This window comes from Acartia tonsa, chromosome 11, assembly GCF_053477335.1.
Source record: "Acartia tonsa isolate MP-2025a chromosome 11, ASM5347733v1, whole genome shotgun sequence".
In the NCBI taxonomy this organism is placed as follows: Eukaryota; Metazoa; Arthropoda; class Copepoda; order Calanoida; family Acartiidae; genus Acartia; species Acartia tonsa.
The window spans coordinates 44079780-44092391 of NC_137270.1; the positions used below are offsets into that span (position 1 = coordinate 44079780).

Consider the following 12612-nt stretch of genomic DNA (forward strand, 5'->3'; position numbering starts at 1 on the left):
ATATTTTCCTTTTTCCTAACCCTACTTCTATTTTAAGAAAACTAAAATTATACATTCTATAATGATTAAGATATATAAGTTTTTAAGTTTCAAAGGGTTAGGGTGAAAAACATAATCAAGATAATAAAAAAAAATGTTTGTATTTTTAGGTTTTTTATTTTTGACCTTTTAAAGGCCCGGAAATGCAAATGAAAAGACAAAATTTGAAAAAAATCTTACATTAATTTTTTTTTACCAAAGACGACATTTATATTATCCTTATGTCTTCTTATTGGCGCATACAATTCTACATACAATTGGTGCTTTCTGATTGGTTGAAACGCGCCGACGCTAGCAGACAAAGACAGAGAAAAACAACAACATTCAAATCAGCACCAAACAACGGAAGCAAAACAATCCATTATTGTGAATTATAAACATTTAAAACAAACAAATAAATGTTAATTATCTTTATATAAAATAGTGAAAATGAAAACTCGAGTTAAGTGTTCCAAATATAACCCAATTGGTGAAAAATTAAAGAATACTAGGCCTCCTACGTTTAGTGAAATTTTGAAACTTTCAAACTATTATCAAAATCCAAATTTGAATGAACGTAATATTGTTAAAAATTATGTTATCCCCGATATTATGGAAAAATGGAGTAAAGTACACAATAATCTACCACTAAAATCTGAAAAAAAAACATTGTTCTTTCTTTATGTAATTTCTTAAGTAGTGTGAAATGCTGCCGATTTAAGAAAGCAACAAAAAAAAAGATTGCAGCTGTCGATGCCCAACTAATACGAGTGTTTAATGTAATTACATGTTCTTCTGGTCTCCCAGAGATAATTTGGAGGTAGGAAAAATTAAAAACATTATTCTAGTATCGCTTCAAAACTGATTAATATCCGGTTTTAAGCTATACTAAAAAATTATGTCTAGCATCTATTGTTTTTAGTTTTCTACAAATTTAAAAGTTACAATGTAAAAAATAACTATTCCAATATAGCTATTAGCTTCGAGACCAATTAATATCCACTGTATTTCCTTGGAAAGTTGTCTATATTACTATGCAACAAATAATTACTCTCTTAATATTCTATTACTTATCTATTTAAATCATAAGTTTGTTAATTAAAACAAGGATTAATTTGATAATAAAATGAATATTTTTTATATTTCAGTAAGCCAACAGCTAAGTGTCCAGCTGAACAACACTCTCATGTTGCATGCAATTGTACAGCCGACAGTAAGGTTAGAAAATTAATAAATAAACTTTTTAAAAAGTTAAATCTTGTGCGAGAAAAGTTGCTTTAAGTTTAACTATTCCCTATCCTTGAACCTTTCTCAAACAAGCATTGCAGAGAATTAGCATCTAATAAAAAAACTATTTCCAGTCAGGGGGGAGAGGACAATTGCTGTTTATTACACTAGTCCCCAAAGTTTTATAATAACGTTTTCATATTCGTTATTTTTAACTTTTATAAAATTTTGATTGTTTTGTCTTTAAGTATAGTGTCCAAACGTTTCAACTACTTATAGTAATTTACAGAAGGGTTAATTTTATGTGTCATCATTGAGGTTTTGCATAAATTTATATGTCAATGTCAAAGAAATTATGCAAAACAATGCAATATAATAATTGCAATACTAGTTTAAGACTGTACTTTATTAAAGAAACCGATTGCATACCTAAATTCTATGAAAAATTTTAATAGTTTTACTTTTTAGATTCCAAGTTCTGATACTGAATACATGAAGAAGATCTTAAATCCAAATGGTCCCCCTAGTGATCTGTGCTTCGGAACTGTGGACATTAAAGAAACTAAGAGGGGTGAATCTATTATAAAGAAAAAAATAACTAAAGAGGTTAATTTAAAAAAAAAATAGTTAAGTGACCTAAGTGACAATGATCAAAGTGACACAGATAGCTCTAAAATTAGAAATAAGGACAAACGAAAAATAACTCTTGTATAGGTGTCAGAACATAATTAATAGAACATTAATTTGTAAGTCTATACAGATTTTACCAACCGTGATGGACAGACATTCAGACGGACTGACTCTAATTATTAAAAAGCTTCGCCTACCTGAATTGTCCTTTATCATTTGATTAATGTAATACTTTCATTTCATGATGTGGGATGTTAATATCCAAAGTAGTGCAGCTAAAGAAATAATTTTAATTGTTTTTAGCACCATTCTTATTAATTTACGTAAATACTAGCGGCTACGCCCCTAGAGGCCTCTAGGGAAACATGAGTGGGGGGGGGGTTGACCCTCCCTCCCATTTTTATTTTAAGATTTAAAAAGAAAAGTATTTTTTTTTCTTATTGGGGGGGGGTTAAATTTGTATTAGAAGGGTTGAGTTCACCTACCACAAAATAGTTAAAAACCTTCCCGGGACCTATAAGAAGCTTAACTGTTAAGGAGAACCATATTGGTTCAGCTGTTGGAAAGATTCTTTGCTACAGACAAAAAAGCTTGTTATTTTTTAGACTAAAATTTGCTGAAAAATTTATTTTTATTTAAAGGTAATAAAATTGACGGTTAGATGGACTTTTTCTATTAATGAAGAGCACCTGAAAATTGTTTTTGTGATAAAAGAAAATATAATTTATTTAATTGTTGAATGACATTTGGCATGAAATATTGTTTTGAATGACAGTTTAATATTCTTTTAACATTGATTGTTTAAATCTAATCATATATTAATAAAATCTAAAATGTACTGAATTTCTTAATTTTTCACATTTTCTAGGGTATTTTTGGAGCCATTTCCGCTTGCCGATATTGAAATTAGGGCTTAAAACTCTTCATAGAGGTTGTTAGATACCTATGTTGATTATGTTTTTGACCCTAACCATTAAGAAATCGGAAAATTTTAGAAAACTTATAAAGCTTAATAATGATGTCTTCTTTTTTGCTTAAAATACTTTCATTTATTTAACAATTAAATTATTATGTAAAAATAGGAAAGAAAGTGGCACTGCTCAAATAAACTTTGGATCTCCACAACCTGGCAAAATGCTACTCCCATCAGAATGTTTTGCACTGTGCCAGTCAAGAGCTACTTATGGATGTAAAAGTGCAATTTTCTATGAAAGTGAATGTTACAACTACTATGGCCTTAATAATACAGTTGATTCTATTCAAGGTGATTTAATTTATCTAAAATTGAAATAAGTTAAAAGCAGTTAAATATGTAATTTATAATTCATATATTCTATTCATCCATTCTTTATTTAAATATTATAATTTATTTAAATTATTCAAAGCAATTTTATAACAGTCAAGTATTTCTTATTTTAAAGTTTCAAGTTCTTACCCTGGTCTTAAATACTGGAGGTACACTGAGAATGATCCTATGCTGCATCCAGCCACCATCAACTTTCAATATAAAAATGTAAAATTTTGTTTTCATTATTTATAACCTTCCCTTCAAAACTTGAATGATTTTCCAAGTCTAAACTAAGATTGATAGTACAAACAATAACCATGGAAAAATTTAAATAGATAGATAATTTTATGTACTTTTTCATCATTTACATTTTTATAATAAAGGTTAGGTTATCTAAGTTTATTTTCCAAATATTTAGTAAACTAGGTCATCTTTAAAAATTTTTAGTATGTTAATTTGGATTGTACATTTCCAACATCTCCTTACAATATACCAGGACTTACTAAGGTAGTGCTTCATTTTTTTTACATTTGCTTTGATTTTAATAATAGACACATTTATTATTTTTTATTAACTTCAAATATTTACTTTATGATGAAAATACAATAATTATTTTAGTTACATGAACCTCCAAGTAGCAAATATATAAATATTCCTGATAATGTGTGTAAAATTTGGTGTGAAGTGGATGAGGTAAAATATCTAAAACATGTTCTTAAAACATTTAAATTTGTAAAATAACATTCATTTAACTTTAGCTTAGTTTAATATAATAAAAAATAATAATTATCAATTGAAACACAAAAGTTAGGAAAAGGAAGAAAGTCAACTTGAACCGCACATATGCTTAACCCATTAGTGCCGAACGCCACTTTTATGGACCGATCGAGCTGAAAATTTCAGGGAAGCTTTGTTATGGTAAAAACGGAATTCCAATTTTTTGTTTTGCTCCAATGGCGTGCACAGGAAAGTTGCAATAAAACCCGGTTCGGCGCGAGTAAAGAATCCGTTCGGCATAGGTAACCGCTTTTGGCGTTTTTTGGTGCTTTCCCCCGGCATTCTAGCCCGGTTTTGTCCTAAATACCTGGTTATTTGGCCCAAAAAATTAAAAATGTAATTTTTGAACGTCCAAAGTGAGTTGTAGAGTAGCTAATACTACAATACAATCTGTAATTGAAAACTACATAACCTCATGTAATTGATAGAGCTACAAGTAAGATACAAAACGATTTATATCACATTTAGTGTTTTGGCTATAGTTGCCACCCTTTTCAGTTTAAAAAGCCCGTTTCCTAGAAGTTTTAAAATTTTGATATTATATGTGGACGGGTATCTTTACTCGCGCCGAGCAGGGCAATAAAACTAGCGGGTATCTTTACTCGCGCCGAGCCGGAGCTATATAGAACATAAAAAAACGATAAAAAAATCATATAAAAAATAATAATTTGAATAAAACGAATTCACAAATGAATGTAGTTGCCAATAAACTTTAAATTTCATGAAAAAAATCACTAACTTTACTTCATTAACAAAAAAGTTAGGAGGGGTATTTTAAAATCACCTTGTTTTTCTTGGTTTTCAAATTTTGTTGAGCTATACCGGCAAACGGAAGTAAGCAAAACTGCCTGCTCCAGGGGGAAATGAAAACCAGGGTAGTAGAGGGGGGATTCATACTGAGAATGATGCAATCCTAAAACTGAGAACTGTTTTTTTTCGGCATTTTCTGGAACCGGGCGTTAAAAGCCAGTTCGTCACTAATGGGTTAATTGCTTATTTGTTTTAAATAATTTGTTAATGCTTAGAGATGTAGATAGTTGTTGGTAAAGATTTTTGAACAAAAAAAATTTTCCATTAATCAACAGCCTTATTTCTGAATATATTTTACTTCAAATAAATGATTTTCAGAATTGTGGAGGTGTTCAAATAACAACAGAAGATGGATTAATAAAATGCACTAAGCTTAATACTGCAATTATGTATGAAAAAACTCTTGCAAGTACTTCAAATCAAATAGAAAATTGCACATAAAGAAAAACAGATTAGATGGTAAAATACATTCTTAATTTTATTAAAGAAACATATATTGTTAATATTTTGATAATCATAATCAAATCTGACACAATGATTGAACAAATTTCTATTAATCCTATGCTGTTAGTTTGTATCAAAATAATTTGGTTTCATAAATGATCATAACCTTTTAGATTGAGTACAACGAAATTATTACCAACAAAATAAAAACCACAAATATTCTTATGATTATTTCAAATTATTTTTAACAATTGCTTCATTAACTGATTTTAAGGCTTCATTTTTTTATTATAGAATTTTACATTTTATATAATATACACTATTTAGGCAATGGTTATTTTTTACCTGAAACAAATCTGGACTTCAGCAAATATCAGGGAGAATCACCATACTCATCAGCCCTTGATTATCCTTGTGTTAAGCTGGTAAATCAATCAGCAGTTAACAATACAAATTCACCTGTTGTACCACTCTTAGACTTGTTCCTAAACCCTGCAAAGAAAAATCTACTTAGAATGCAAGAAAACAGAACAAAGGATATGTTAAAAGATTTTCTAAATAGTTTGACAGATGAAACAAGTCAAAAGGTAGGTTAAATATGCTAAAGTAAAATTATTATAATTATATTTGAAAAACTTTTTCTTTTTATTTAAGGTGTTAAATATGATGAAACTATCAGCTCAGCCATGTGTAGCAACTGACAATCAAACATTTAACCTTATCAAAAAATGTTTTCTATATGGCAAGGAGATTAATTGTGAATTTCTATTCAAACCAGTTATTACTGATATTGGTATATGCTGTGCTGCTAACACCAGGTATAGACAATAGACAGCTTATTACAAAACAGCTTTCAGCAAATTTAAAAATTTGCTATTTTGGCATCTTGGGGCTAAAAATGGTTTTAATCTTGTAATTTATCATTTTTATATTTATAGAAAACTGGATATAATATGATGCTATACATAATTTTGCATTTCTATCCCATCGGATATTAATTGGTTTCAAAGTATTACTGAAAAAAAAATTTATCAATTTCCTTCTTGTGATTTTTGGCATTTTTGTTTGAAAGTGTAACACTGTTCAGAACTATGCATCTGCATTAAATTGATAAATTCAGTTGAACTTGAAGATTAGTGTGGCCCAAATGAAGGTCTAAATCGCTTTTAAATGTGCGGAAAGTAAAAATAGGTTATGCATTGATTGTAGATTTTAGCCCTATAATTGATTTTAAGAAAAAATCTATCGCTATCTCGTCCAATGCATTTTTATTTTCATTCTTTCTTCCCCAATTAATATTGCCCTACACAGGATATAAAGCAAAACATCAAATTTTCTGTCTGTTTGTTTACAAACATTGAAATAAAATATTAAAATCACCAGGAATAAACATATGAAGAAAGAAAGTATTAAATTTTCTTTATGTACAATTACAATAATTTGGGAAAGCTAATTCATACAGCAAAATCATTGAAGAAAAATAATTAAATATATACCTTACTCTTTATTCCTGGTTTAATAATAAACAATCAAATTATTTTTTGCAATATTAATTTTTTTATTAGTATCCTTTTTTTAAAGTTGGATATGAGAATAAGTGTTTTACATATTTTTTTAGCTTCATTTAATTTCTTATTAACCCTTACAGATCAGGCCCCTATTCCCACCTTAATAGATCGGGGGGGGGGTCATATTGACCCCCCCCCTCTATCTCAGCTTCTGTTACAGATAAAGACGTAAAATTTTTTTCTGGTGGTTTATGTGTATTTTTAGAGAAAATTACTTTTTCTAGTCATAGCGGCCAGGCCGCTCCTTAGCCGCTTTTTAGCGGCCAGCCGCTAAATTTTAAAACAGCTGTAGAGCGGCCAATTTTGCAGCTAGGATGACCAAATTTTAGGACGAACTTTTATTTTTCATAACAAAAAAATTACTTTTTCTGATCATCGCCAAAAAACGGCAAATAACGGAAACCGCCATTTTCGGCGGTTACGGCGGTAAAATGGCGGTTGGCGGCGTTAATTAATATTTTTATCTGTTTATTATTGCTCAAGGATTTACCAAAAAAATTTATAGGTCTCTAGCTGTAATAGAAGCCACGATATTCATGATATATGTCTGTAGTAAAAGCCGGACAAAAATCGGTCATAAAGTCGGTCAGGGTGCGGTCAAACGGTCATAACACCACTTTTCTCATAAGGTCATTGATATATAAGTATTCACCAAAAAAATTTTAGGTTTCTACCTTATATACAAAGTCATAATGTAGAAATTAAGAATTATTTAGAATTTTTTTTTTAATTTTGGTGCTACCCAACCGACTTTGACCGGACACCACGACCGACACAGACCAGATATCCTAATAAAATCAACTCTTGCCGACGTATAATTACTAAACTTAAAAAGTCATGAAGTCACAACTCTCTATCTTACCTACAAAAAAAAATGACATTGAAAAAATAGAGGGGGGGGTCAATATGACCCCCCCCCCGATCTGTAAGGGTTAAAATAAATTGTCTCTTTATTGGCGACAATGTCTGTTGAGACATGAAATTTATTAAAAACTCTTTTTTCTATTTTATGTCTTTAAAATGTAGATTTTTTAGAGTTTTTCATCATTTCTCTTCTCATAAGATGAATAGCTACTGTTTTAGTTCAATTTCTTACACAAATTATCAGTTTAAATAAAACAATGTTTTTAGACGTTTTTTGCAATTATTCGGCAGGAATGGGGGTTCTGTCTACTTTTTATGATTGCTTAGTATTTGAACTCTTATTACATTATTTTAGGTTGGCAGTTCTTTACTTATTTCTTGTTAAAATTATGAAAATATGAAGTTTTCAATAAAAAGCTTAAGATTGAAATTTCGAGATAAATTTTCATTGTAGAGAGGTCTAGTTTTCACGAAAAGGTCTACTTTTGAGCCGGTAACAACTTCAAGGTATCCGCAAATTGATATGGTAAAGATTTAAAAATTCATGTTTTTTTGGGCCAGTCTATTGAAGATATATATTTGAATTATAATTAATTCTTGTTCAGAGATATTTTCAAGGACCAAAGTTCAGAAAGTAAAAACTGGATGAAAATTTATCCAAAAGTTGGAAAACAAAATGGTCTTAGAGTCTTGCTTGATCAGGTGAACTTTTATTTACTAGTTCTGTTGTGTCTTTAGTAATGATATTTTTATTCATTCATATACAGTGAAAGTGTTCAGGTAAGTCCTTTGCACCTATTTAGATGATATTGTTAGTCTTTCCTATCATGCCTTTGAATCTGATTTATTTAAGTTAGAGTAGAATTGGCTCCAGGTTGTACTTAAAAACCGTGTGATGTATAGTTTTATAGATAATTTTCATGAATGATAATTTAAAAGATATGAATAATCTGGGTTTTGATGGCCTGTGTCTCCAGTCCCTCAGTGGTAAAATTAAACTCATTTTTCTATATTTTAGTATCCTTATCAAATTGGATATAACACCATGCAATTAATGATTATTCTAATCTAGGCATCTGGAAATGTAGAGTTTGGTACTGTGCATGAGGCATACAATAGCTTTGATGTTTTCATTGGGTCTGTTAAGGAATTTCCTTTAATTGGATTGAGGTAATAATTTTAATGTAATTCATTGTATCTTTTTTTTTAAAACTCAATCTTTTCTAAAATAAACAAAGAAAAAAAGAATTTGGTCCTGGGCAAGAGCATACACTACAGGTTACTGCTGATATACTCAACTCAAATGATGGTGAGCAATTTTACATTTTAATTACATTATTATTCTATAAATAAAGTTAAAGTAAATAATTTTATTTTACATAATTCTGCTTTTAGATGTTAAAAATATTCAACCTGAAAAACGTGGTTGTTACTTTAATGGTGAAAAAAATCTAACCATATTCAAGGTAATAAATAAACATTTTATAATAATAGAAATGATAAATCATCAATAAGTTATAATGGTAGGAATACTCTTATGCAAACTGCAAAATGGAATGTTCACTGGTAAGGTTAGTTTCAGAATACCAATGCACTCCATGGTATCTACCTCAAGGTAAGAGTAAATAAACTTAATGGAAGAACTAGTAGATATATAAGAGTAATAAAATCCCTACATTAACTAACAGAAAATCTTTAACATCTTACAAATATTCATAAGGATAATTTATTTTTTCTTATATCTCATGAAACATAGAGGGATGGAAAGAGGAATAACTAGAACAGCGGGTGCTAGATCATGTTCATTGTGAACATTTTGTACAAGAACAAAGGCTGAGCTGATATTACTAGAAAAAAACTGGACCTTATTAAAAATACACTCTATTTTCCAAGAAATTGTCAACACCTAACAGAATGGGCAATTACATGTATATCTATAACAATGAATACAAAACTTTATAATATTTTTTTTTGATAAATTTTAAGACTTTAACATCTATTCTGAATTTGACTCAAAGGGGCAGTTTTACAATAATGCTATTAACTATTAGACTTTTACAACCAGACCATTTTTACAAGAGACCTTGAATAACTCATTCATGATTAGTTAGAGAAACACCTGTATGTGATCCCTGGAAGGCTAAACAGTTTGTTGATGATCTTAACAGAGATAACAACTGCTCCCATTGCTTACAAAGCTGCTCTGAAACACTTTATTCAACATCACTGACCTCTGCCAACTTCAGGTTCTACTTTTAAATTAATTTGCATCTTTACTTCACATCATAAATTGCTCTCTTTGGTGGAATTGTCAGTGGAAAATAATTAGAATTTGTCGTAACTAAGGATGTTATAAGGGATTTCTACTGCTACAGTCTGGCATATAATGTCAATATTTAAATCAGGGCCAGGGAATGTCCATCATTAAAAAAGTCATGCAATCAATAGGCTGGTAACTTTATGTTAAGATACATAAGGTACTAATAACTCAAATAATGTAGGATATATTTAAAATTATATTTTTTAAAATAGGAAATGTGACTCAAGAAACTTCAACCTGAGTCCTCTCTGCATGACTGGATTTTTTGACAACATGGCGGCATGGTCACAATCTGCTCAGGAAAGTTTGATTTTTTTATAATGTTTTGATGATGGTAGTGTTTTTGTGTATAATAATGTGTTACAGCCTTAGTAACATTTAGGAAATATACATGAAAAAGTGAAAATGATACATTGACATAGCATCTTTTTAAATGCTTAAATCATGGAAGGTTGCAAGTGATGCTATTATTACATTGAACAATATTCTAATTTATTAGATGGTTTACAAAGAAGCAAGTGAAAGCCAAGCTCCTGAAATGATGTCTCAGATGAGACCAAAATACTTCACAAACAAAATGAGAACAGAAGAGTTATTCACCAACCTAGCTGAGGTTAATATTTTCTTTTTAAAATCTACTTATATCAAACAAAACCTTAAATTTAAAGTTTGATTTTATAATTTTATCATATAATATATTTTATTTATCAAATATGCTAATCTAAGTAATATTTACTAGGAAAATGAATTTTATGATGCATTTGAAGAGGACTTTGCAATTCTGAATGTGTGCTTTTCACAATCTACTGTCATAGGTATATATAATGATTAAGAGTGTCACTTTTTTAATGTAAAGTTGTTTTATTGTTTAGTCAAATGCACTTGTTAAGTCAAACTGTTCTTAAGTTTAAACATTTCATATATATACGTTAGGTCAAAATTTTGAATAGTTTAACTTAATAAGCGCATTTGACTAAACGCTAACACACAACTTTTCAGATAATATGCTAAAAAAATACCCTTTTTATAAATAATCAAATAAAATAAATGTTTGAAAAGGTTCTCAATCATAACTTGGTAAAAAAAATTTAACTTTTTATCTTAAAATTTCTATTTGATTTCTATATGAATGTTTCATGAAATGCCCTTAGATAAACATTTTTTCTAAGTCAGTGTGATTTTTAAAATGCTATTATTTTAATTAACAAGACGATTAATATTGCAAATTTGAAAGGTTTTTCGAATTTCTTTTTCTCTTTAGGTTAAGGTTCCACACTAAAATGCTTTACTAATTACAATCCTATAAAAAATTCCTAGTTTAGCCTAGGAGTGAGTGTTTTCTTATCCTTGCATTGCATAGATACATAGGAATATGTAAGACTTTTGATTAGAGATAACCTTGAGACATACTATCAATAGCCATTAGCCAATAGGAGAATACTTAAGGTACATTTCAGACATCTCATAGGTTGAAATATTTTACAGATCTTGGTATGTAGGGGCATAATTTTTTCATTTTGTTCACATTATGAGTCAGCTATAAATTTTCGCATATTTTAGGATAAAGATTTTCTCAGGTAAAATAATTTATATAAAAATTTCTTTCATCGTGAAATATTATAACCTATTATAAGTTAGTGATGAATGCTGAATAGCTTCTTAGAATAAAGTGAACTTTCTAAAAATTATTTTGTTCAAAGTTTCTGTTTGCTAGGAATCCCTTTTTAAGTTTGACGAAAAATGGGGTCAGATAGACCATCAAGATATGTCATGTCTATTGACTTAGTAAACTTCTGTGTTAGCCTAATTTCTACAAGATTTGGATGTCATGTATTCAGAATACGAGAGAAGTGCAAGGTATTCAGTGTTCACCTTCATCTCCAATGTTGGCGGGGTTTTTGGCCTGTTCCTTGGTTTCAGTCTCATCAGCTTTGCAGAGATCTTCTACTGGTTCCTTGTCAAGATACCCAGGTAATTCTTCATTTGTTTTTTTTGTCAGAATACAGGAGTCGAAATGGATTGAATTGGAAACAAAACAGGTGTTATATCATGTGTTCACTAATTATGTAAAGTAGTAAGTTTTTTTTTGTCTGAAGCTTAAAATCTCAATAACTACTGAACTGATTGGGTTCTCTATTTTAGGTAACCTCCATAAAGGTCCACGGATGGTTTAAGGGTATTTTATTTCCAGATTTAAGTCTCAGGATGATTTTAAGCTATTTTTCTAGCCACTTCTACTCGGGCACTCTAAAAGCATATACTCTAAGAGCATTAAACACATTTTCTGTTGAAAGGAATTAGTCTGTCAGTCAATCAGTGAGGGAAGCGAAAACTTATAGTGATGATATGTATATAAAAAATTATATGGTGCAAGAAAATATATTGTTAAATGTAACTTAAAATGGTAAAAATTTGCAACCAATTTACCTATTGGGTATAAAACTTTTTATTATCAATAAAACTAGTTACATTTTTAGGAGCTTGTTGAATAAAAGAAACTAAAACAAAAAAGAAGAAAATAATTTTATTTGTTTATTCTTCTAAATGTTTCAAAATAAAAAAATTTATGTTGTTTTATTTTTCTTTTAAAACTATTGAAAATCAGACATATAAATGTTCTAGTCACTTTAATCAGTCCTCCAATTGAAATCCTTTAATTTTTCTAA

At 29.3% G+C, this 12612-nt stretch overlaps 2 protein-coding genes and 1 long non-coding RNA gene across 3 annotated transcripts; all 3 read left to right on the forward strand.

Moving 5' to 3' along the window:
- The first annotated feature begins 273 nt into the window (after positions 1-273).
- Positions 274-2713, forward strand: LOC145332628 (uncharacterized). Its single transcript, XR_013884244.1, has 3 exons — positions 274-838; positions 1167-1236; positions 1714-2713. It is a non-coding gene; the product is annotated as an uncharacterized LOC145332628 (long non-coding RNA).
- A 2355-nt stretch (positions 2714-5068) lies between these two features.
- On the forward strand, positions 5069-8916 carry LOC145332629 (uncharacterized). The gene is made up of 5 exons (XM_080177639.1): positions 5069-5209; positions 5522-5781; positions 5849-6012; positions 8232-8328; positions 8699-8916. Exons 2-5 carry the CDS (start codon positions 5710-5712, stop codon positions 8798-8800), a joined length of 435 nt encoding a protein of 144 aa, XP_080033765.1. The 5' UTR covers positions 5069-5209; positions 5522-5709; the 3' UTR covers positions 8801-8916.
- Positions 8831-12519, forward strand: LOC145331302 (uncharacterized). Its single transcript, XM_080175920.1, has 10 exons — positions 8831-8935; positions 9022-9092; positions 9154-9241; positions 9734-9872; positions 10159-10250; positions 10313-10317; positions 10446-10559; positions 10686-10761; positions 11785-11917; positions 12424-12519. Exons 3-10 carry the CDS (start codon positions 9178-9180, stop codon positions 12446-12448), a joined length of 648 nt encoding a protein of 215 aa, XP_080032046.1. The 5' UTR covers positions 8831-8935; positions 9022-9092; positions 9154-9177; the 3' UTR covers positions 12449-12519.
- Positions 12520-12612: the final 93 nt, after the last annotated feature.

Excerpts from the sequence above, each read along its gene's own strand:
- LOC145332629 (XM_080177639.1), top strand. The coding sequence starts at position 5,710 with ATGCAAGAAAACAGAACAAAGGATATGTTAAAAGATTTTCTAAATAGT. Across the intron at positions 5,782-5,848 it reads CAGATGAAACAAGTCAAAAG|GTGTTAAATATGATGAAACT; the intron begins GTAGGTTAAATA and ends TTTTTATTTAAG. Across the intron at positions 8,329-8,698 it reads TTAGAGTCTTGCTTGATCAG|GCATCTGGAAATGTAGAGTT; the intron begins GTGAACTTTTAT and ends ATTCTAATCTAG.
- LOC145331302 (XM_080175920.1), top strand. The coding sequence starts at position 9,178 with ATGGAATGTTCACTGGTAAGGTTAGTTTCAGAATACCAATGCACTCCA. Across the intron at positions 9,873-10,158 it reads CTGACCTCTGCCAACTTCAG|GAAATGTGACTCAAGAAACT; the intron begins GTTCTACTTTTA and ends TTTTTAAAATAG. Across the intron at positions 11,918-12,423 it reads TTCCTTGTCAAGATACCCAG|GAGCTTGTTGAATAAAAGAA; the intron begins GTAATTCTTCAT and ends TTACATTTTTAG.